This window comes from Oryzias latipes, chromosome 11, assembly GCF_053564925.1.
Source record: "Oryzias latipes strain Hd-rR chromosome 11, Olatipes_Hd-rR_3.1".
Classification (NCBI taxonomy): Eukaryota; Metazoa; Chordata; class Actinopteri; order Beloniformes; family Adrianichthyidae; genus Oryzias; species Oryzias latipes.
The window spans coordinates 29,129,589-29,152,951 of record NC_136247.1 but is presented as its reverse complement, the minus strand read 5'-3'; the positions used below and the strand labels follow the sequence as shown (position 1 = coordinate 29,152,951).

The 23,363-nt window shown below is 48.0% G+C and overlaps 4 protein-coding genes and 2 long non-coding RNA genes across 13 annotated transcripts; 2 read left to right on the top strand and 4 right to left on the bottom strand.

Moving 5' to 3' along the window:
- Positions 1 to 22: 22 nt before the first annotated feature.
- Positions 23 to 4,343, top strand: LOC101159447 (SH2 domain-containing adapter protein E). Of its 6 annotated transcripts, none has more exons than XM_078955176.1 (5): positions 23 to 1,304; positions 1,506 to 1,625; positions 2,367 to 2,542; positions 2,631 to 2,738; positions 3,354 to 4,343. In XM_078955176.1, exons 3-5 carry the CDS (start codon positions 2,414 to 2,416, stop codon positions 3,507 to 3,509), a joined length of 393 nt encoding a protein of 130 aa, XP_078811302.1. In that variant the 5' UTR covers positions 23 to 1,304; positions 1,506 to 1,625; positions 2,367 to 2,413; the 3' UTR covers positions 3,510 to 4,343. The 6 variants fall into 6 exon arrangements, with proteins under 6 accessions (XP_078811302.1, XP_020562582.1, XP_078811304.1 ...); XM_020706923.3 differs by having other exon boundaries at positions 972 to 1,304; positions 3,327 to 4,343; XM_078955178.1 differs by having other exon boundaries at positions 972 to 1,304; positions 2,831 to 4,343.
- Positions 4,344 to 4,637: 294 nt separating this feature from the next.
- Positions 4,638 to 12,485, bottom strand: LOC144995458 (uncharacterized). Its single transcript, XR_013658983.1, has 3 exons — positions 12,355 to 12,485; positions 4,873 to 4,988; positions 4,638 to 4,771 (listed from the first exon to the last, which is right to left on the bottom strand). It is a non-coding gene; the product is annotated as an uncharacterized LOC144995458 (long non-coding RNA).
- A 498-nt stretch (positions 12,486 to 12,983) lies between these two features.
- On the bottom strand, positions 12,984 to 14,898 carry s100s (S100 calcium binding protein S). Of its 2 annotated transcripts, XM_011480623.4 has the most exons (4): positions 14,767 to 14,893; positions 14,125 to 14,171; positions 13,756 to 13,909; positions 12,984 to 13,610 (listed from the first exon to the last, which is right to left on the bottom strand). In XM_011480623.4, exons 2-4 carry the CDS (start codon positions 14,136 to 14,138, stop codon positions 13,425 to 13,427), a joined length of 354 nt encoding a protein of 117 aa, XP_011478925.1. In that variant the 5' UTR covers positions 14,139 to 14,171; positions 14,767 to 14,893; the 3' UTR covers positions 12,984 to 13,424. The 2 variants fall into 2 exon arrangements, with proteins under 2 accessions (XP_011478925.1, XP_004073764.1); XM_004073716.4 differs by lacking the exon at positions 14,125 to 14,171 and having other exon boundaries at positions 14,767 to 14,898.
- Positions 14,899 to 14,983: 85 nt separating this feature from the next.
- s100u (S100 calcium binding protein U) lies at positions 14,984 to 20,096 on the bottom strand. Of its 2 annotated transcripts, none has more exons than XM_004073695.5 (3): positions 19,777 to 20,096; positions 17,731 to 17,861; positions 14,984 to 17,489 (listed from the first exon to the last, which is right to left on the bottom strand). In XM_004073695.5, the coding sequence occupies exons 2-3, from the start codon at positions 17,848 to 17,850 to the stop codon at positions 16,989 to 16,991; spliced, it is 621 nt and encodes a 206-aa protein (XP_004073743.1). In that variant the 5' UTR covers positions 17,851 to 17,861; positions 19,777 to 20,096; the 3' UTR covers positions 14,984 to 16,988. The 2 variants fall into 2 exon arrangements, with proteins under 2 accessions (XP_004073743.1, XP_020562579.1); XM_020706920.3 differs by having other exon boundaries at positions 19,486 to 19,785.
- Positions 17,912 to 18,502, top strand: LOC144995457 (uncharacterized). Its single transcript, XR_013658982.1, has 3 exons — positions 17,912 to 18,048; positions 18,247 to 18,314; positions 18,388 to 18,502. It is a non-coding gene; the product is annotated as an uncharacterized LOC144995457 (long non-coding RNA).
- Positions 20,097 to 21,474: 1,378 nt separating the features above from the next.
- On the bottom strand, positions 21,475 to 23,285 carry s100a11 (S100 calcium binding protein A11). The gene is made up of 2 exons (XM_011480624.4): positions 23,027 to 23,285; positions 21,475 to 21,770 (listed from the first exon to the last, which is right to left on the bottom strand). The coding sequence occupies exons 1-2, from the start codon at positions 23,153 to 23,155 to the stop codon at positions 21,636 to 21,638; spliced, it is 264 nt and encodes an 87-aa protein (XP_011478926.1). The 5' UTR covers positions 23,156 to 23,285; the 3' UTR covers positions 21,475 to 21,635.
- Positions 23,286 to 23,363: the final 78 nt, after the last annotated feature.

Below are 23,363 nucleotides of genomic sequence, written 5' to 3'. Positions count from 1 at the left end.
AGCCCCGAGGACGGTTACATCTTAGGACACAAACGGGGGTGTTTGTCGGACACATTTACAACATTTACACCTACTGTGGTTCGTAAACGATGTAATAACTTAATAACTTTATAAAAATATATTTTTAAGGATTTTTCACAAATGATCAAATCTGGTCAGTGTCAGTAACTTTCATTTTGATACTTTGGTAAAGCGGAATCCCACCCACGTCTTCCAGACATGGAGCCGCTGGGAATGGACCGTTCTTCAGGAATTCTCTTTCCAATCAAAACGCATTAAAATCATAAATCTTCTGCAGCAACTTCCGTGTATTTTTTGTGATGTTTTTTTATTTATTTATAAAAGTTTGTAAATTTTGATTCTCATGCAGCCAAACGTCATTATAAAACCATCAGCATCTGGAATTGATTTATATCTCTTGCATTTAAAACAGAAAATACAAGAGAAGAAAGAAAAAAAAGACACACCCACACACACACACACACACACCCCCACACACACACACACACACACACACACACACACACACATCAAACTGGATGATTAATGGTGACTTGATGGGAAAATGTAAAATAGCTGTCCACATAGCAAATATATATACATCCACATACATATGTATACAAAATGATGCCATTAATTATTGGCGACAGTAGTTGCCATAGATACGAGGACTCACATCAAGGTAAATGGTAAATGGCGTATACTTATATAGCGCCTTTCTTCCTACAAGGACAAAGCGCTTTACAGTCACACACACATTCACCCAGTCACACACACATTCACACACACAGTCACACACTGGTGGTCGGGTTCAACATGACGGCGCCCGTATCAGGAAGCAGTGCCTATCTGGGAACACGTGGAGGGAGGGGTTGAGATGTCCATTGTTTTCACAGTCAATGCCCCCCCCCCCCCCCCACACACACACACACATATCCAGCCTCCTCAGGACCGCAGAGACCCCCCCCTCCAGTCTCTCATCTGCGCCTCAGACGCAGTCAGGAGCTTCACAGAGTCGCTGGGCTCTGGAAAAGCCTGCAGGTCATCGGGTCATGTCGCTCCAACGACACCCGTCCGTCCAGAGGGAGGAAACTTCTCCCCCAGCAAAGAGGAAGAGGGGCGACGCGTCACAAATGGGATAAAGCTCCGGTGTTTGTTGTAACTGGAGGTTTAGTAGCTCGATTGAGTTTGGGACGCCGAAGGGCAACGAGAGTCCCAACAGGACAGGCTGTGGTTCCATCCAGAGGGAGTCGGGGGACGGCTGGGGGGGCCAGACGAGCCAGAGGAAGGATCCACAGCCAAGGGTAAGAGCAGGATCCACACGTATAATCCACACTTTTAGCCCCCCTTAAATGATCATTTCATGCCTGCATCTGTTTTTCTGCAGCTTCATCAGTTTGTGCAAAAACTGAAAGTCCAGCAAAAAAAGTTGCTGCTTGTATTTTTAACTTGAGATGTTCATTACCCTCCCAGAAATAAAGATATTTTCTCTTTCTTTGATCTAGATGATCATTCTTGAGGATTATGCAGATCCTTTTGATGCTCAGGGGACCAGAGGTCGGCGGGAGGCGGGGCAAGCCGCGAGACGGACACGAAGCCTTATGACGCACAGCAGATGACAGCTGGTGAGTTCTGATGGTTCTACGTGGTTCTGAACTTCACGGTCCTCACCTGGATGCCAATTTTAGTGTCCCTGAACCAGAACCGCTTCTTCTGGAACTCTCAGTATCACCTGGTGTTACCACGGCAACTGCGTTCCATTTGGACAATGGGTGCAGTTTCCCGTCCATGCTTCCTGTTTCTTGTTTCCTGGTGCTATAATCTATAAAGGAAGTTTGCCCGTCAGCGTCCCTCAGACACCACGCTCCAAAAAAGCCCCTCGTGAACTTTAAAACTTCCCAAGATCCAGGAAATGTCCTGGGATTGAAACCCTCCATCTCTCTCTGCTCTAACCTGACGGCGGGGATCTAAGGACCGGCTGAAGGTGTCTGTGCAGACAGAGGCCAGCGAAGGAGCCGTGGGAGGAGGTCAGATCTGCGAGGCTCCTCACGAAAGCGAGAGGATGGCGCTCACCAGGCCTGAGGTGGATCCACGTCCTGCTTCGGAGTGCGAGCTGACCTGAGTGGAGGAAGGAGCACGTTGGAAATCCTGTATTGTTGACCTCAGCTGCTGGTGAAGTCTGGCTGCGGGTCGCTGGTGTTTCCCCATCTCAGCTGGAGCTGATGAAATCCTCACATCTATATTTCACGAGATGCACCGACCAATAAGATCCTGCCTGAAACATCAAAGGAGTGTCGTTCTCTCAAACATCTGCTTCAAAGTCGCTTCTCTCCATCATCCAATGTTTTTCTCTTTTTTCCCCGCAGCACAATTTGAGAGCTGGACCTAAGATGAAACGTCTTTGGCACTCACCATGCCGCCGCCGCCACCGCCGCCGCCGCCGCCGCCGCCGCTGCATCAGCACCGGCATCCTCTCCTCACATCCTTCATCCACCTTTCACCTCTGCTGCGTGGACCCCTCCCTCCCCCTGGAGAAAAAGAGGTCAGGACATCTTAGAATCCTTTAGAGGTGGATCTGAGTTTAAAAAAACATCCTGATCATCAGTTAACACCCCCACTATCTGCCCCAGCTGGTACCACGGTTACCTGACTCGCCAGGAGGCGGAGTTTCTGCTGCAGTCCTGCAAAGAGGCCAGCTTCCTGGTCAGGAGCAGCAGCGCGTTCTCCATCGCCCTCCAGTGAGTGGGAAGTGCAGCTGCTGTGGGTCAGACTTTTCCCATTTTGACATGAACTTCAGTGCATTTAGTTGGACTTCTGTGTCTTTAAAAAGACAAAAAGGAGAAGCCGCTCCGTCTACTGTTGAAATGGGAAGGTTTGAAATGGATCCCATCCACCACCGCCACACGGGTTTGCTGTTTTGAAGGTGTACCAGCACACCTGTAGGTCACGCTGTTGCACCAGGCATCAGGTTCTCGTTGCAGATGATGGTCACTGTCAGGGTTCTGACTCTTTAGCTCTTTCACTGAACAAAAAGCAGCATTTCTGTGAGAGAACCAGAGCAAAATGCAGCAAAATGGAGATGAAAGAACTGCTTTGAGTGTTTCCTAAATTCTGTTGCTCTGCTTTGGACTTTATACTTGAATCAAATGTTCTTCCTTGGTGGGGCTTCAGCTGGTTTATTCTGTCTGTTCCACTTTTAATGCCTGATTAGTCATTTATCTCCATTTAAAGACTGAAAGTTTGTTTTAAAGGCTTTTGATCCCGTCAGTTGGCTGGAGAGTGAAGTGTGTTAAATCTGCCGGCTTGTGTCCTCCTGTGTGTCTCAGGGTTGTGTTCACATCATTGTTCCGCAGACAAAGGAGAACGGCTACACCCTGGACCGGAGCAGCTGCCTGTTCCCCAGCAGCATCCCAGAGGTGGTGTACCATTACTGCCCCAAGCATTTGCCCAACACTGGGGCAGAACAGATGATCCTGCTGCACCGCTCTCACTTAGGGCGCTGCAGATGACGCCGGGTTGTGTTTCAGCAGATCAGTGTGTGTCACATGGGCTTTTTGCATTTTTTCCTTGGATGTTTAGCTGATGCAAAACGCCGGTGCTGCTGTTTTGCATGGGAGCACGAGCTCCTTTTTATCTGTGATGTAAACGTGAACCTGAGCGGGGGGTCGACCCACAGACGGTCTGCTGGAGTCGTCCACTGAGAAGGAACTGAAAGGTGCTGCTGCTTTTTATTCTGACAAGATTCTCAAGAAGGAAAAGAATGAAAAATAACGCTCTCTGTCGCCCTCTGGCGGGCATTCTGGTGCACTGCACCACAGAGCTCTTCAGTCTGGCACCAGTCAAGTGTTTTTGCACAAGAGCACTTCAGACAATGCGAGCAGCTTCGTGCTCTTTTTCCACTGAACCCACCCCCACTCAGGGATCTGTGCTGGGAATGGGGGGGGGGGGGGGTTGTTTGTCGGCTGTGATTCAGCTCCATGTTATGTGTTTGATGGCTCCACAGTGAGAGGACTGTTTAACAGCACACATAAATGGAAACGTCTGCCAAACAACTCAGTCAAATCTGGACTTTGTTTCCCAAATATTTCTGTAAGTTTTTGTTTTCAGAATAAACATGGAGTCTTTTTTAGAAAGGCTGCTTTGTTAAGAAGTCCTTTTTTTCTCGAATATTTATAACTTTTTTTTAATGTTAGTAGGGTCAGTAGATTATATAAACTTGCTTCTTCCCACTACTTTTCAAGCAATAAATCAAGCTCTTGTAATGAATCTGATAAATATGTGTAAATTCTTTATTGCTTTGACTACAATGCTTGAAATAAATCAATAAATCAAATCAAATGAAATGTTATGCCGGACATCCTTGCAGAAAACGTTGACCTCCATATGAATTGAACCTCACACTGACATAAAGCACATGGATAATTACAAAAGGGAAGTCTGGGTTTTCTCCTCCGACTAGTTTCTGTCAGAGGAGACTCACCTGCTGCTTTAATGGATGCATCTTAGAAATGTAATAACTGTAATAAGACGCTGAAAATAAGCCTCAAGATTTTCCAAGACTTTAATGAATCGACAACAAAGAAGCTTAAAGTGTTTGGGACTTGTCTGAATGATTTGCTGTTTTAAAAGCAGGAGATTTCAGTTTTGTGTGATAGTTTCAGGCTGGAGTGAGACGGTGACCGGATTGAGTTTTCCCTCAGGATCATGTTGAGGACAAACAGCTAACGTATCTGCAGCCAGCTCCTCAGCTTTTTCACATCCTAGGTAAACGCTGCACCAAAAATAGAGACACAGTAAGAGTAGTCGCGATGCTTCAGGTAAAAAAACACCGTCCTTCTCTTCTTCCCTCCTTTTCTTACATATCTCCTTTACCTGATTCACTGCTGTGATGTTATCTGAGGCTGAGGACCGTCTGGCATCTGTTTCTCCTGGGGGAGGACGCCGCTCGCTGCCTAGACTCTGTGCTTTTATGAATGAAGGCAGCAGACCTGCAGGTTAGGGGTCATCGCTTTAGACCCCATAGAACTTTTTTCAGATCATCTCTTTGCACAAAGTTTGAATTGTTTGTGTAAAATAAAGGGTTTTATACTGAGATACAGCAGGGAGGAAAGTTTCTGGAAATCTGGACACCCTTTGCAAATGATGTTGAAAATTTGAGTCTAAAATGAAGCCTTTGTAGTCTGATAATAATAATAATAATAATAATAATAATAACTGAAGTATGAAGCTGTAGACGTATGCGATCATCATTTAGAATTCTATTTGTGCCAAGTCACTTTATTGGAATGGAATCGAAATTATGTAGTAGATTCACTCAATAATCATGTTTTGACTGATTTGAGAGCTTTTAAAGTGTTTAAGTTTAATTAAGTAATGCAGCTGTTGGACAGGACAAGTTAAAATAAACCAACCAACCGACCAACCAACAGACCAACCAACCAACCAACCAACCAACCAACCGACCAACCAACAGACCAACCAACCAACCAACAGACCAACCAACAGACCAACCAACCAACCAACCAACCGACCAACCAACAGACCAACCAACCAACCAACCAACCAATCGACTAACCAACAGACCAACCAACCAACCAACCAACAGACCAACCAACAGACCTACCGACCAACCAACAGACCAACCAACCGACCAACCAACAGACCAATCGACCAACCAACAGACCAACCAACCAACAGACCAACAGACCAACCAACAGACCTACCAACAGACCTACCGACCAACCAACAGACCAACCAACCAACCAACCGACCAACCAACAGACCAATCGACCAACCAACAGACCAACCAACCAACAGACCTACCGACCAACCAACAGACCAACCAACAGACCTACCGACCAACCAACAGACCAACCAACCAACCAACCGACCAACCAACAGACCAATCGACCAACCAACAGACCAACCAACCAACAGACCAACAGACCAACCAACAGACCTACCGACCAACCAACAGACCAACCAACCAACCAACCGACCAACCAACAGACCAACCAACCAACCAACAGACCAACCGACCAACCAACCAACCAACAAACCAACCAACCAACCAACCAACCAACCAACCAACCAACCAACCAACCAACCAACCAACCAACAAACCAACCAACCAACCAATCCTAATTCCCATTTGATGACATATTATTTTATCTTAAACCTAATTATTCGTTGTAGCAGTCGATGAGTCGATGCCTCTTATTTTGATCTGTCTGGAAACTTGTTCCTTAAAACAGAGAAACACAGGGATGGTTTGTTCATTGTTGTTGTTTTTTTTACATAATCATGAGTTAAAAACTACTCAAGTATTTTAGAACTACTCATTTCTTTGTTTGGGAATTCATTCATGATTAATTTTCCTAATTTCAATTTAAAAAAGTCGTTTTTGAGCCACAGAGACAATGCAGTAATCCCAAATCCAAAGCGTCTGGGCTCATGTCCACAGTGTCTGAAGCCGGGATGTCCTGCCTGAAGACTTCAATCTTGGTGGAAAGCTGCTCTTCTCAAATGTCAGCTGACAGAGAACCGGTCCTCCCAGAACCGGGTTCATCAGCCTGTTCCCATCCCTAAACGAGTGACTTCACTTTGTCCTCACGTGGACGCCACTCTACCCACCGTCATCCGTCCTCAGCCGTGTGTCAGCCTGACATGATCGCCACGCGGACGGCTCTGATGGACGCCGCAGCTTGACATCTGGGTGTCGTTTGACCTGCGGCGCCAGTAACCCAAGTCTTCCTGCCGGCCTTATCAGATGCTGCAGGCTTGGTTCCAGGGCCTTGTCCTGCTCATCTCCTTTCCTTGTGCACGCCACACCTGTCCTGCTGTGGCGTGTACCTGAGCAGGTGAGGTCAGAGGGAGGGTTGAGGTTCTGTCTGCACTGATGGTGGAAACCGGTCATGTGATCTTTTTCTCTGAGAAACTTCCAAAAAGCTGCAGCATCACAGAATCCCAGCGGCTCAACTGGACCCTGAACGGCAGATTTATCAGATGATTTCCATTTTTAGTGAAGACAAACATTTTTTCAATGAAATACGACCAAAAGGAGCCCCTGACGCCCTCACTGTCCTCAGCATTACACCATTACACAACCCAACAGAGATCCAAAGATTTTACATTTAATTAGGAACCAAGGAGTAAAAATAAAAACTACAACAGAGTTTTAGGGCCAGATGACAAAACTTTCTTTTTAATTACGGCTTTCATGTCACAAATTTACAAGAAAAGAAGTCATAACTGTTAAATTACAAGAATTTAATTCATAAATTTACGATTGTTTTTGTCGTGAATTTGCGACTTGAAAAAAGTCGTAAAATTTACGAATTTTAAGTCGTGAATTTGCGAGAAAAGAAGTCATAACTTTTAAATTACAAGAGTTTAAGGTTTATGAGTTTTTTATAATAAATGTACAACTTTTAAGTCGTACATTTACTATTTTTTTTTCTGGTAAATTAACTATTTTTTTTCGCGTGAATTTATGGGTTTTTTTTCTCATGAATTGGCGACTTTACAACAGTCGTAAATTTACGAGAAAAAAATTCATAACTTTTAAATTACAAGATTTTAAGTCGTTCACTTATGAGTTTTTTTCTTATAAATGTACACCTTTAAAATAGTCGTAAATTTACGATATTATTTCTCTCATAGTAGTAGGTTTAGGGGATGTCATCTGGACTGGTTTTTAAAGTTAGAAGACTTTTCGCCTCTTATCCAAGAGGCTTTGTCAACTCTGAATTAGCTGGTAAAAAGGCTGGTATGTATGCACTCATGGGGGAGGAGTCAGACCTGAAACTGGATGGTATTGTCAACTTAGCCTACATGGTTTCTGGTCGTTAAGAGTCCTTTGTCCTCAGCTGGGGGTTGGGGAGCCAGTGACTCCCTCTCCAAATTGGTCATCTCTTTCAGCGGTTAACGACTCAGGTGGAACTGGTTTGGTTTGTTTAGGTTTCAAGACACTGCCGTAGATGGATGGAAGAATAAACCTGAGACCACCATTCTTATTAAGAGAAGGTTTCTCCTTCTTGACAAAGATGGCTTCTTTCACTCCTCGCTCAAACCATCCTTTCTCTCTGGGTAGAATTTGGACTTCACTGTCCTGGAACGAGTGGTTTGTGGCCTTCAGGTGGAGATGTACTGCAGACTCAGGTCCACTTGGGTTGGCTCTGCCATGTTGGTGAAGCCGCTTGTGTTGAGGTTGTTTGGTTTCTCCTATATACTGTTCATTGCAGTTCTCTTTGCAGTGGATAGAGTACACAACATGACTCTGTTTGTAGCTGGGAATTTGTCCTTTGGATGAACCAGATTTTGTCTGAGAGTATTAACTGGTTTGAGATTAACTTGGATGTTATGTTGTCTGAAAATCCTTTTTAGTTTGCTAGGACAGCTAGGAAATTGGTGGACTACAAGAACCACCTCAGGTTCAACATGAGATGAAGACAAAGCAACGTGACTCCCAAGAGCCTACAGATGGGCAAAGGGGTTGAAGGACACCGAGCTGAGAACAGTAACCACAGAGCCAGAACCCAACGTTTAAAGGACAGAATCAGACAGACGTCTTTGATTAACAACAACCTGAAGGGTAAAATGAAGAATCTACAGGACAATTTGGCTGCAACTGTTACTGAAGACGTTTTTCAGATCGTCGGCACAACACAATAAAAGCAAACAACGGCAAATCAAGACATTTCAGATTCTCACAAATCAACAACAGATCCTTAAGGACAGACTCAACAGGGAGAGTAGAGGAAACCGCACCAAAGCACTGATTAACAGAGAGAGGTGGATTAAGAATATTTCCAACCGTGAGCTGACTCAAACGGAGAAAGAGGTATCATCCAAGGGGCTGAATTTCTGAGTTACACCCAATCATATCCCCGTGGTAGACCTCATCTCAGCCACAGAAACGGCCATAGAGAGGAACAATTTGACTGAATCTCAAGCTGAAGAATTATGACTCAAACCTTCGGCGGCACTGTCCAGTGCCAAACCACCACCTTCCAATATTTCCTCAGATGAAAGAAAGGCCTTGACAGCTCTGGAGAAGGACCACAGTATCAACATTTTACCAGCGGATAAGGGGAGATGTACTGTGATCCTGAATGCGGTGGACTATGAAGCCAAAGTTAACAACCTACTCAGTGACACCACTACACATGAAGTACTGAGAAGAGACCCAACCAGCTACAAGGAAAAGGTTATAGACCGCCTACAAACACTGTGGAGAGATCAAGCCTCTATATCACAGACTGTACCCGGGTAATACCATTCCATGCATCTATGGCCTCCCAAAAATCCACAAGGAAGGAAAACCACTGAGACCCATTGTCAGCAGCATTGACTCAATCACTTACAACACGGCTAAACACCTGGCTACTATTCTGGCCCCTCTGGTGGGCAACACAGAGCATCATGTTAGGAATTCACAAGATTTTATGAACAAAGTCAAACATCTTCAGGACTGCATTGAGGAGGAGCAGTGAGGAGGAACGACGAGGAGGAGGGATGAGGAGGGGCGATGAGGAGGAGTGATGGGGAGGAGTGATGAGGAGGAATGATGAGGAGGAGCGATGAGGAGGAGCAATGAGGAGGAGCAATGAGGAGGAATGATGAGGAGGAGCAATGAGGAGGAACGATGAGGAGGAGGGATGAGGAGGGGCGATGAGGAGGAGTGATGAGGAGGAGCAATGAGGAGGAATGATGAGGAGGAGCAATGAGGAGGAACGATGAGGAGGAGGGATGAGGAGGGGCGATGAGGAGGAGTGATGGGGAGGAGTGATGAGGAGGAATGATGAGGAGGAGCGATGAGGAGGAGCAATGAGGAGGAGCAATGAGGAGGAATGATGAGGAGGAGCAATGAGGAGGAACGATGAGGAGGAGCGATGAGGAGGAACGATGAGGAGGAGGGATGAGGAGGAGCAATGAGGAGGAGCAATGAGGAGGAACGATGAGGAGGAGGGATGAGGAGGGGCGATGAGGAGGAGTGATGGGGAGGAGTGATGAGGAGGAATGATGAGGAGGAGCGATGAGGAGGAGCAATGAGGAGGAGCAATGAGGAGGAATGATGAGGAGGAGCAATGAGGAGGAACGATGAGGAGGAGCGATGAGGAGGAACGATGAGGAGGAGGGATGAGGAGGAGCAATGAGGAGGAGCAATGAGGAGGAGCAGTGAAGAGGAACGATGAGGAGGAGCAATGAGGAGGAACGATGAGGAGGAGCGATGAGGAGGAACGATGAGGAGGAGGGATGAGGAGGAGCGATGAGGAGGAGCAATGAGGAGGAATGATGAGGAGGAGCAATGAGGAGGAACGATGAAGAGGAGGGATGAGGAGGAGCGATGAGGAGGAGCAATGAGGAGGAATGATGAGGAGGAGCAATGAGGAGGAACGATGAGGAGGAGCGATGAGGAGGAACGATGAGGAGGAGGGATGAGGAGGACCAATGAGGAGGAGCAATGAGGAGGAGCAGTGAAGAAGAACGATGAGGAGGAGCAGTAAGGAGGAGCACTGAGGAGGAACAATGAGGAGGAGCAGTGAGGAGGAGCAGTGAAGAGGAACGATGAGGAGGAGCACTGAGGAGGAACAATGAGGAGGAGCAGTGAAGAGGTGCAATGAAGAGGTGTAGTGAGGAGGAAGAATGAGGAGGAGCAATGAGGAGGAACAATGAGGAGGAGCAGTTAGGAGGAGCAGTGAAGAGGTGCAGTGAGGAGGAATGATGATGAGGAGCAATGAGGAGGAGCAGTGAGGAGGAGCAGTGAAGAGGAGGAGCAATGAGGAGGAACGATGAGGAGGAGCGATGAGGAGGAACGATGAGGAGGAGGGATGAGGAGGACCAATGAGGAGGAGCAATGAGGAGGAGCAGTGAAGAGGAACGATGAGGAGGAGCAGTAAGGAGGAGCAGTGAAGAGGAACGATGAGGAGGAGCACTGAGGAGGAACAATGAGGAGGAGCAGTGAAGAGGTGCAATGAAGAGGTGTAGTGAGGAGGAAGAATGAGGAGGAACAATGAGGAGGAGCAATGAGGAGGCACAATGAGGAGGAGCAGTTAGGAGGAGCAGTGAAGAGGTGCAGTGAGGAGGAATGATGATGAGGAGCAATGAGGAGGAGCAGTGAGGAGGAGTGATGAGGAGGAGCAATGAGGAGGCACAATGAGGAGGAGCAGTTAGGAGGAGCAGTGAAGAGGTGCAGTGAGGAGGAATGATGATGAGGAGCAATGAGGAGGAGCAGTGAGGAGGAGTGATGAGGAGGAGCAATGAGGAGGCACAATGAGGAGGAGCAGTTAGGAGGAGCAGTGAAGAGGTGCAGTGAGGAGGAATGATGATGAGGAGCAATGAGGAGGAGCAGTGAGGAGGAGTGATGATGAGGAGCAATGAGGAGGAGCAGTGAGGAGGAGTGATGAGGAGGAGCAATGAGGAGGCACAATGAGGAGGAGCAGTTAGGAGGAGCAGTGAAGAGGTGCAGTGAGGAGGAATGATGATGAGGAGCAATGAGGAGGAGCAGTGAGGAGGAGCAGTGAGGAGCAGTGAGGAGGAGTAGCTGTTTTGTGGAAGTGGGGGGTGCATTCCTCTGTGCTCCCGCACCTCCTCAAACCAACCTCCTCCCTCCTGCTGTCTTTGATTCACAAAAAGCACAAATGCACCCCCCCCCCCACTCCTCTTCCTCTTTTTTCCCTCAGATCCAAGTCAAACATCTGTGTCAGTTTATATGAAGAGGAAGGAGGAAGAGCAGGATGTGAGAGACGGAGACGCTCACACTGCTGGGAATCCCCAACACACACAGACACACACACACACATAGACACACACAGACACACACATAGACACACACAGACACACACAGACCTACACACACACACACACACACACACACACATAGACACACATAGACACACACAGACACACACACACACATAGACACACACAGACACACACACACACACACACACACATAGACACACACAGACACACACAGACACACACAGACACACACGCACACACACACACACACACAGACACACACACACACATAGACACACACAGACACACACATAGACACACACAGACACACACAGACACACACACACCTACACACACACAGACACACACACACACATAGACACACACAGACACACACACACACACACACACACATAGACACACACAGACACACACAGACACACACAGACACACACGCACACACCCCCACACACACAGACACACACAGACACACACAGACACACACAGACACACACAGACACACACAGACAGAGAACTGATGTACTGAAACCCAAACAGAATCTCTTCGTCAGAGTGAAGCTGCTGCCTGAACCGTCTTCTGTGACCCACAGAGGTTCCTCCTTCCTGCACGTCAGCGGGTCGGTCTGCTAAACCAGATGTTTTCAGATCCCGTCAGGATGGGGAGGTTCTCCCGCTGAACGGCTCCTCTTCGTCTTCCTCCATGGTTCCTCTCATCGTTTTCTTCTCAGAAGAGATTTTTGGTTTGTGTGTCGCCACGGAAACGAGGTTTTGCCCCACATGTCCACACTTTTGCTCAGTGTGTTTCTAAAACATGGTGTTTTTAGTGGAAACCAGGGGCCAGACTGAAGTCGGCTCGTTTGGCTGACAATCAAATAACGTCTCATTTGGATTCAGAAACTTTTTGAAATCCTTGTGATGAACACTGATCATCGGGACATTTTTGTTTGTTCATGCCAGCTGCTAGTAAAGTTTTTTTTACCTTAATCTGTGCCTAAAACCGGAAGAAGCTTTTCCTGGGATGAGATCAAACCTGAGTCAGAACGTAAATAGCTTTAGTTAAAGTGACCTCACAACTTGATGGATTTTCAACAATGTTGGCAGACAGACTGAAGACAGAGTGGGAGTAAAAAGGAAGGCGGTTGCCTAGCAACAAAGGGTGTAATTCCAGACATGTTTTTGTGCGGGAGTTGCATGTGAAACCAAGAGACGCCGCGCCATTGTTGGTTAAATGCCATGTTTAATATTTTAAAGCAGCGATCATTTGGGAAAGATTACAAAATAGGTGCAACATCTCCTATTTTTTTAATCACTGAACACATACAGAAATACCATAATAGTTTACGTCATACATGAAATTCATGGGAAAGACAGCGCCATTTCTGTCGCCACAGCCCCCCACCCCCAACCAAACAAACGGTCAGATCTGCAGAATTTGAGAGGAAAGATGTGGAAGTGTTCCCAGCGGGCTGGAAAAGGTTCAGCTCAATCCGGATTAGCTGCGGTATGAAAAACAGTCGCCGTGTTTAGTGAGGCCACATGCTAAAGTGCTGCACATCTTCCCTAATGCGTGCTCGGAGTGTTTGGGTGAGATGAAAAGGCCGCCAGAACCGCAGTTCTTCTTCTTCTTCTCCTTTGTCCTCCCATTTTCCCGCCTCTTCTCAGTCTGTCTTGGCCGCCGAGTCGTCTTTGGGCTTGTCCTCCGTTTTGTACTCCAGGAAGAAGTCGTTGCAGGCGACCGTCAGGGCTCCCATCAGGATGATGAACTCGGTGAAGTCCACCTCGCCGTCGTTGTTGGCGTCCAGGTCGTTCATCACCTTCTCCACCGCCTCGTTGTCCTTGGAGTTCTGTGGGCGGGAAAACAGGCGAGCTGAGACGGCGGTCTCTGCTGCAGCTCAGGCTTGTTGGGACTCGTGCTCCAGCATTCCTGCACTTCAGGGACTCACGTTTGCAAACGGCATTTACATTCTAGCAGGTGCTTGTGGCTCTTACCCCCAGGTAACTCCCCAGCTCCTCCACCAGCAGCTCCTTCAGCTCTCCTCGGCTGAGGGTGTACTTGTCGCCCTCCTTCCCAGAGTACTTGTGGAAGGTCTTGATGAGCATCTGCATGGCGCTCTCCAGGTTGGAGGTGGGCTCCTTGGACATGCTGCAAAGAGGTCAACCGTTAGAATGCGGCTCCGCGCGCTCGCTCCAGCCCCAGCCGCATGCCCGGCTGCATGGTGGTCTGGGCTGGAGCCGCCTCTGAGGGAGCAGGTGGGTGAAAGGAAAGCAGAGGAGCGCAGAAGCCATTGCTGGCCCTGCTTTAGAGAGAGCGGAGGGATGGAGGGATGGAGGGTGGAGGGATGGAAAAGTCTTACACACATTGTTTCCGGCATCTTGGAGGGTCTGGAGCTGGGCTGGTGGAGAGACTGTGCACACACAGACACAGATAAGTCAACGGTGCTCCATATGAGAGGCATGTAGAAACAATCATGTATGTGATCACAACACGGTTACGGCAGCGCTCCGTGAACAGTAGCTCCAGCGTAAAACATGCTGACCTGACCTCCAGATGGAGAAAGGAAACACCTGCCTTCAGGAGGAGCCGCTGCACACACTGACCCGTGCAAAACCCTCAACTGACGTTCTTATGCTCATCCATGAGGCTGCAGGAGCTGGACTGTCTGTGCACGATGAATGAACGGCTCAGAACACAACCAGCACACTGGAGGAGGAAATCTATGGGGGGCATCGGTCTCACTGAGTGATGCAGCGCCAAAGGACAGCATGGAGGTGCAACACTCAGCAACACGGCGCCGAGGGGAACCGGCGCGGCACAGGCATCCGTCCGTCAGTGGGTTCTGAGGCATCGGGTTCATCTAGTTTAGTCCCAATTTTTATTTAGCAAAACCCCAACGTTTCCGGCCTGAAAGAAGGCCTCAGAATCTATGCTGTTGTCTTCCCAAAGGAAATCTTCATCTGACGAAGAGGAGAAAGTCCAGAAAAACAGGTTTTCTGTCTCACCTGGCTTGTGGTGGAGGGCTTCCTTTGTCTTTTTAGGAGGTGCAGAGGACGGAGTCAAGGCGGAGACGGATGAGGAGAGAGTTCGCCAGTGGCTTAAATATCACCTGTTCCCCCCACCCTCCCCACCTGCCCGCTGCTTTCTCCTCTTTCCTTCCTCCCCCCCCACCCTCTCCTCACACACATCCAGACTCCGGACAGAGTCAGACGCAGACAAACGCAGATTTTCACAGTTTTATTCTTTAATAGGAATAACAAGGATTAACATGGATACAGCATACGGAGAACGAGCTCAGCAGACGTTACCATGACGACAGAATGACAACAGCATCCTGGGAATGAATGACTGTCCTGCGAGTCTCACATCCACACGCAGCCATGTTGAGGTCTCATCCGTGTTCCACCTCGTCCTCCGTTCTCTGGAATATCTGGTGTCAAATGTTCAGCTGCAGATGTTTTTCTAGAATAACATTCTGGGGAGTTTGAACACCGTGACGTCACAGTAAAGACACTGGATTCGTTTAGTCAGCACGTCCTAAATAAAGATCTGACACACCAGTTTGGATGCATTTGGTCCATTTTTAGGCTGTACCCGATCTGCTGGACATGCTGCCACACATGCCATCGGTGCAAGAGGCTCAGGTGTGTGTAGTTCACAGGAAGTACCAAGCATGACTATAAAATTAGATATTTCATTCATAAAAACAATATCGTCTGGGAAGCTGGGGGTGTTAGTAGAAGCTGCTGCATGAGGCACGGCGGGTGGAAAAGGCTGAGTAGAGGGAGACAGAGTATTTACAGAAAGGTGTGTCACAGGTAAGCATAGTGGTCACATGACCCACCCTATTTGTCTTGCTTATTTAGAGTTTCAGGTGCTCCGGCGTTGTGCAAGCTGCGAGACTTTGTGTCTGAAACGTCTGCAGATTCCTGACAAGCAGCAGCGACTCTTATGGAGATTACATACACTTAAAAGGTGGTTATGTTGTACAGAAGTTACATTTTGAACTGATCTCTATAGTGGTTCAAACAATTACAGGTTTATAAGGTAAATATATGAAGAGACTAAATGTTTTGGAGCTTTTCCCTGCGGCTACAGCCTTTTTTCAGGATCACTTCTGTGTCATTCTTTGTGTCTCAGGGTGTGTTGCTCTGAAAATCCAGTCATTCCCAAATCCCTAAAGCCCAAGCATCCAGTTGCAGGTGAGCTCTTTGTTCAGACTGGGGAAGGGTGTGGCCCCCCTCAAATAAAAGCCTGAACAGCTGAGGAGAATTTGAAGAACAGCTTTAAAAAAAATAAGGAGGTCAGGTTTCTGCTCTTCTCCTTCTATCCAGAGCTGCCAGAAAGTCACTTGAGATGCGGCTCTATGGCTGCAGGTTCTGCAGGGAAAACCCAACAGCATGCAAAGAGACAGAACGCTTTCCACTAGAATGTGTCTTTTCTCCCCCTTCCTGTCTGATCTATTTGGGGGAACACCCTTCAGAACAAAGCTGTGCTCCGGGTTTTTGGCTGGAAAGCTGGTTGGGTATAGATTCCATCCCTGAACCTTCACTATCGACCTGAAGGTCACAGGTGAGCCGCCAGCTGCTGACACTGAGAGTGAGGGAAGATGACAGAGGAGGAGAAGTGAGGGGGTCTGAGTGACGCAGAGCTTTAGCAAGAAAACCTTTTATTTGGATGCTAAATGATCCACAGCTGCTGGTCAGGAGATGTTAGTGCGGTTGGGATGCATGGAATTAAGGAATTTGTGGACATTTGGCTCCAGTTAAATGAGATCTTCAGGCATTAAAAAGTGTTTAAGAGTTTAATCAACTATCAGGAAGTAGAAAAAGTTAGTTTCCAGCTTTATGAGAGGCCAAAATGTCCAATTATTCCGCTGAGGAGCTCGATGGTGAGTGCTGAGGAAGGATGGAAGCTCTGTGCTGCATTTCTGGCTTTGACAGTTCAGTCAAACGTGCTTTTGTCAGGAAGAACGCAGGGAGTGCACGTCTGCACGCTGTCGCACAGCCGCATCACATTGAGGTCAATGGGAACAGTGGGATGTACACAGAGCCATGCTTTCACGTACAGAATCATATTTAGGGAAAGGTTTATCCCGAGTTTGAAAGAGAAGAATTTGGGTTTTGAGCATTTCATGAAAAAACAGCGGCTTGTTTTGGCGTCAGTGTCCCGTTTCTGTAAATTTGAGCTGTGTGCTGTGATTTTGAGGCAAAGTAGTGGATTGTCCCTATGAAGCCGCCGCTTCGCCCGTCTTCTTCTCCACGTCCTTCTCTGCAGAAGCAGGTTTCTCCTCTGCCGCCGGCTCCACCTTTGCTGTTTCTTCTGCTTTTTTCTCCTCCACTTTTGTTGCTGTAGTTGCAGCTGCAGCTGCCTCCACCTTGGCCTCCAGCTTGGCTTCCCCCTCTGCTTTCACCTCCACCTTCACGTCGACCTTTGGTTCTGCGTTTACCTTGGCTTCGGCCGTGGCCTCTGCCTTCTGCTCTGTCTTGGCCTCCACCTTGGCCTCCGCCTTGGCCTCCGCCTTCTCCCCCTCGTTTCCAGCGGGGCTTTGCGGCTCTTGTGCGGATGCGGTGCTGTTCGCAGACGTCTCTGTTTCGAGCGTGCGCTGCTGGCTGAGAGAGCAGGCCAGGTACCCCACCAGCTTCATGTAGTCGTCGAAGCCGACACCGTCTTGGTCTGAGTCCAGGCCCTTGCTCATGTTATCGACTGCATCTTTGCTGTCTGCCTCCTAGATGGAGGACAAAACCGTCAGTCGTGACCATCAGCGAGTCAACCAGCACATATCTTCATGAATCAAAGGTTTTTTATTGTTTCGTTTGTGTAAAGCTGCAAATGTCACCTTTGTTCGATCGTACAATAAACATCCAGACCAGTTAAAGTAGGTCAGAGGTCACAGTGTGCTTCTCTGGAAGGCAGTTATGCAATAAAATGTTGGCAACAAAAAGAGGTTCAATAAAGTTGTTCCTAACCGTCAGAATGTTGCTGAGCTGGGAAGAGACCAGGTTCTGGAAATCTTTCTTTCCCAGATATTCCTTCCCCTTGCTGGACTTTAGGTAGACCCTCACTATTTTCTGAAGTTCCGCCTCCATGAGTCTTCCACCTGCAGAGACATGTCAGGACACACACAGACAGTCAAACACGGAGGCGCCGCATGCCGTCATACAGCGCAGGAGCGGGTGACATGCAATGGAAAATGGGACAGAGGATCCCCTGGTGTCCCTGTGGGGCTTTTCGTTTCAGGTGTTGACTCCAAAGATGGATCTGCGAGGGACAGTGACGTGAGACAGGTGAAGAGGGCGAGAGGGAATCTAGCTTTGAGACGATCGCTGGTGCACAATGGAAGTTCTGATCTTTGATAGGCCATCTGATCCACTGAACCGGCAAAGAGGGCCGGATTCAGATTACCTGAGGGACTACCTGCTCTCTGCGTGCTCTCATGTCTGCTTTTTGCCCCCCCCCCCCCCCCCCCCTTGACTTTTTTACAGATAAAATCAGAATTAGAACAGACAAACATGTTTCCAGACACTCCTCCAGACTCTGACAGCTCAAGAACGTAAGTTTGGCCCGATGCACAGATAAACGACATTGTTCAACGTCAAGCGCACCAGTAAGTGTCACGTTTGCAGGAATTCCATTCATCGCTGTCTGTGCAGATCATTGGGACAGGAATTTACAGGCCACCTCCGAGCACAAAAGCACAGACAAAAACGATAAAAGGTAACCTTGAAAAGATAAACATGTCGCCGAGGGAACCAACTGCTGGTTTGAAGAAGTTTGGTTAGTTCCAGAGGAAGTCACCAAAATACGGGCCTTCATTCCATTCAGTCTAACCGTCACCTTTAATGCACACCTCATGGCAATTAGACCGTGTTCCGTGTCCCCACACCTATAGAGTGACAGCGGCGTTGACAGCAGAAACATTATGATCTAAAGTTTCACTTGACCCTTTGAGGAGCAGCTGATCATGCTGCTGTTAGACGCAGCTCATCAGGCCCACACTTTGGAGGCACGTTTTCTCTGTGACTGAACAAAATGTTGTTGCAGGTTTTTGTTGGACTGTAAACAAATGTGAGCTCCGCTGGAAAGTTTAGGGGACTTCTTCTGTGGACACACCCAAGTCTCAGAGAGCTCAGAGGCCTGGGGCCAAAAACCAGCTCCTCTCCTCTGTTCTAGGACGGATCCTTCAGTGCATCCGTCCCACCTTGCTCTAATCCGGGACATGTTTGCTCCAAAAAGCGCCAGAAGACAGCTGCGCAAATAATTAAAGGCACGGGCCCACAACAGGCGGTTTCCCGTTTCTGCTGCGGAGCCCAAAGCAGTGTTGCGTTTCCAGGAGGGCCGAATGTGATACGGTGAGCGCGCGCACTACTGCCAAACACTACGCGGGTTCGCCATGAAATATTCACAGGAGAACAAGCCGGATCGTGGCCGCAAACTGTGACCAGCAGCAGATTTTTTTTCTGCAGCTGTGTGTTTGCCACACGGTGGAGAATCGAGATCATGATCAGAGCAGCGCAGAGGCTGTCACCCTCTCTAGAAAAAAAAGCACCAAGGTCAAGCGGAATGACAGGACTTTGATATAAAAACAAAATCAGATTTGCGTAAATATCCTTCCCAAAATGCGCTTTTACGCACGACTTGGATTCCCATGGGAGGTGTCGCGCTAAACTCCCGAGTCACCTGAAGTCACCTTAACAGTGACTGACAGGCTGTTTGCAGCTCACCTGCACTTCAGCATAAAAGGTCTTTGTTGGTATGTAAGGACGTCAAGCAGAAGCATTAGTGCTCCAAAAAAAACCAAGTGAACCAAATCTGTCCCGACTTCACTAAAAACATGTTTTCCAAAGCGCACCAGGATCCCAAAACGGGACAGAAACCCCGAATGCGCCCCTCAGAACCACAGCTGCGACGTTTCATGGGATGGCGCTCTCAAAAAATTCGAAACGTGGCAAAATCCCGGGCTCACGCGCGGCTCACGCACAGGGGGAACCGGAGGAAAAAGTCTCGCTACTCACCGTTAACTCTGCAGGACACGTCGAGTTGGAGAAATGCGCGCAAACGTGGGTTTTCCGTTCTCTTCCACGCCTTTTTCTACGCCGCTTTACGCCCCACAGAACTCGCCAAACTAGTAGGACCAAAGAATCTCTTCCGTGATTTGGTTTTTTTCTCTCTGTCCTTAAAGTTTTCCCCTCGCGTGTCAAAGGGCGTGTACCTGGAAGAGCGAGCAGGAGAACCGGGAATTCTGAAGCGCGCGACCCAAAACGGAGGGAAAGCTCGTGAAAACACGGACACTTGGCTTTTATTAAAATATGTTTGGCTCGTGTCTCGGTTCGTTCACGTCATGCGGGGATTTGCGGCGTTTCACGCGCGCTGGACCGGCCTGTTGCCTCAGGAGACGGGCGGGGGGGGGGGGGGGGGTAACTGTCACTCCATTTGCGTAAGATTTATCACTTTTTGAGGTTTCTCAACTTTACAATAAGCAGAACAGATGTTTTCTGATGCAGTCTACTCCCCTTTGTTAATGTAGAATAGTTCACTACTATTTAAAACTTTTCAGAAAATGTTTTTTAAGTTTAAAAAAGTTGTGAAGTGAGATTCTTTATAATGCATAATAAATTGGCGTGATACTATTTTATATTTTGAATTGTTATATTCTTGGTGTTAGGGTGGTGCAGTGGTTAGCCCTCTTGACGGCCCTGGTTCAAATCCCGGCTGGGACCTTTCTGTGTGGAGCTTGCATGTTCTCCCTGTGCATCCGTGGGGTTTCCACAGTCCAAAAGCATGTTCTCTAAGGTGTCCCAAAGTTGCGTTAGGGGGAGGGATTGGGTGGTGACCCGTCCAGGGTGTACCCCCTGAGGTTCCAGCGGCCCCATGACCCCGAAAAGAAAAAACTGGATGGATAGAAATTTGTTTTGCTGTTAAAAACCTCCTGACTGCCATAGATGAAACTTGTTGTCCTGACTTTTTTTTTTAATCCCAAGAAACTACAATTCCCAGAGTCCCACCCCTTCCCAGATGTAGAGCAAAAGGAGTTCATTCAGGAGTCTGCAGTGGTTTGGAGATATTCAGGTTTAGAAATGTCCTCCACAGATGACACATCTGCATGGCTGCTAGTCTGGAGGATGTCAGAAAACTGCAACAGGTTGAAAATTTATTTTTTGTGTGTAAATAAAGTAGCTTTGTAGTTTTTATTGTTGGCTAAAACTTATCATCATCATTCAATTGAGGTGTTTTTGTTTGCAGCCAAACGTCTCGTTGGTTTTTCTCTTTCCTGTCAGGTATGAATGAACGGCTATTTGAACAACCGACATCTGGAAGCGTGCCAGGAACTCCAGCCGTCCTTCCAGATTCTTTGGCTGGCCTGTCGTCCCCCTCCCACGCTGGAACCTGAACATCGACCAAAGGTCACATCTGTGCTTTAGGAGAAAAATCTGAGAACAAGACGTTAAGGAGGATATTTAGCCTCTCCTCCAGAATGAAAACAAGTCTATGGGCTGTAAAACAGCTGGGGGGGGGGGGACACCCCGTCAGCAGAGTCACCTGTTAAAAATCTTGATGTGTGCATCATTTGTTTGTGAAAAAGGTCGTTCTGGACGCAGACTTGGACGGGAGCGGCTGCCTCTTTTCAGGATTGGTGCAGCTGTCATGGGGGGGGGGGGGGGGTGCGACCAGGCGCCATATAAGGTGATGAATGAATGACAGGAGGCTGGAAGTGGATGGTTGAAGCTGCAACACCAGGAAGTCTTTAATTCATAGTTCCAGACATTCAACAAATGCTTAAGCACGGAGTCACACATGTGCCACGCAGGTGGGCGGAGCCGTGAAGGAATTCAAATGCCTTTCAGGTGTTGCACAACCAGGAGATCCTGGAGGCCTACTGGCCGTAACCTCCCTGTTTGCTCGCCAGTTTCCCGATCAGCTGCCAGAACTCGGAGAACGTCAGCTCCCCGTCGTTGTTCTCGTCTATGGAGCTCATGAGCTGGTCGATCACTCCGGGGTCGCTGGCGTTCTGTTCACAGAGGAGACAAGGATCAGGACTCCTGGAATCCCAGAAGGTTCTGCCTCCTGGTTGACAGACAGACTTTGCTCCTAAAAAGCCTTTAAGGGCAATTATTCTCTTTAGTCATAGATCTGACATTGAGGGTTTGATAAACTCATTAATGTTCATTGGTTTTAGCTGTTAGAAAGTTCACATTTGTTATGACTATTTTATGCTTCTGTAAATGAAACATTTTAACGACTTAAAGAAAATATTCATGGATGAAAAGGAGAAACGGGAAAATTAGGGGGCGCCACAGCAAATTCTCCATGCACCCTCCTCTCATGTCTTCATCTCTCCACCCGTGAAGCTCCTCCTGTAGCTCCAGCCCATCACTGCTCCTCCTCTCAACCGTCTCCAGGTGCTTCCCTGCATGGATCTCCAGAACATCCACCGTGATCTCTTCTTCTTCTGGATTCCTGATCCGTCCTGGTCCCAGAGAGAACCTCAGCATCTTCCTCTCTGCTGCCTCCTGTCTCTGAACCAACAACATGGCTGCTGCACCTTTTTCTTTGGTCACACCTGAAGCCTTCCTCCACCTGCTTGCACAAGCCTCTCCACCTCCAGACCCTAAAGTCTTTCTTCTGCTCCCTGAAGCCCCACCGTTCCTCTCTGGATCCTGACCTTCTCTAGATCTAAAGACACAGACCAGATCCCTCTGAACGTCTCTGATCTTCTGCAGAAACATCGTCAGAGCAAAGATCTGTGGTTCTCTGTCTCTGCATGAAACCATCCTGTTGATCACAGATGTTCACCTCTGACCTCAGCCTAACTTCCTCTGTTGTTTCCACTGATCTGAACAGCGCCCTTCTTCTGAAAAATCTCCTCCATTCCTCCTCATCCTCTCCTAAACTCTCCCAGACTTCATCCTCACAGATCTTTGCCACTTCCTGCTCCACCACATCCCCCTCCTCTCCCCTGTGCTCCCCTTGCAATGAAGAACTGGAACATGGGACCTCCATGAGAACCAGAGACGAGAAAATGATGATTCAGGATTTATGACATGAAACAAAATGTTCACTTAGAAGTTAAAAGCTTGTGATTTATAATCCCAAGTCTCCAAAGAAGTCACATGTTATAGATTTGTTTTTAATTTGACTCATAATGAAGCGTAAAAGACCCCAGTCCAACAGAAAAAAACGCTTTTTGTGAGTTTTTTTCTGTAATGACGGTCAGAGACGTCAGCAGACCAACAGGTGACGGTGGAGACCAGAACAAAGACTCACCTTCACCAAGTTTGGAAGCTGAGAAGCCACCAGCTGCTGGAACTCGTCTTTGCTCAGCGTGCTGGAGCATCCTTCACTCCCAGCATGCACCTGGAACTGGCTGACTATGGTGGTGATGGCTGCCTCCATGCTGCTTCACGCTGCAAAGAAAACGATCAAACAGAAAGTCGGAGTCTGACGAGGAACCAGAAGCTGTTCTACTAGCTCTGCTTCCAGCAGGTGTCTGAAGCCTCGTCTCTCTCTATTCTGACCATCACCTCTAAATATGCGCGCCTCATCTTCCTCACGGGTGCACACATCAGCGGAAAAAAGCCTCAGCACGCCCTCCTCTTCACCC

Coding starts and splice junctions, on each gene's coding strand:
- LOC101159447 (XM_020706923.3), top strand. CDS start 2,414: ATGCCGCCGCCGCCACCGCCGCCGCCGCCGCCGCCGCCGCTGCATCAG. Junction 2,543..2,630: donor CTCCCCCTGGAGAAAAAGAG/GTCAGGACATCT, acceptor TATCTGCCCCAG/CTGGTACCACGGTTACCTGA. Junction 2,739..3,326: donor GCGTTCTCCATCGCCCTCCA/GTGAGTGGGAAG, acceptor TGTGTGTCTCAG/GGTTGTGTTCACATCATTGT.
- s100s (XM_011480623.4), bottom strand. Junction 13,611..13,755: donor AGCTGGGGAGTTACCTGGGG/GTAAGAGCCACA, acceptor TCCCGCCCACAG/AACTCCAAGGACAACGAGGC.
- s100u (XM_004073695.5), bottom strand. CDS start 17,850: ATGGAGGCGGAACTTCAGAAAATAGTGAGGGTCTACCTAAAGTCCAGC. Junction 17,490..17,730: donor AGCTCAGCAACATTCTGACG/GTTAGGAACAAC, acceptor TCCTCCATCTAG/GAGGCAGACAGCAAAGATGC.
- s100a11 (XM_011480624.4), bottom strand. CDS start 23,155: ATGGAGGCAGCCATCACCACCATAGTCAGCCAGTTCCAGGTGCATGCT. Junction 21,771..23,026: donor AGCTTCCAAACTTGGTGAAG/GTGAGTCTTTGT, acceptor CTCTGTGAACAG/AACGCCAGCGACCCCGGAGT.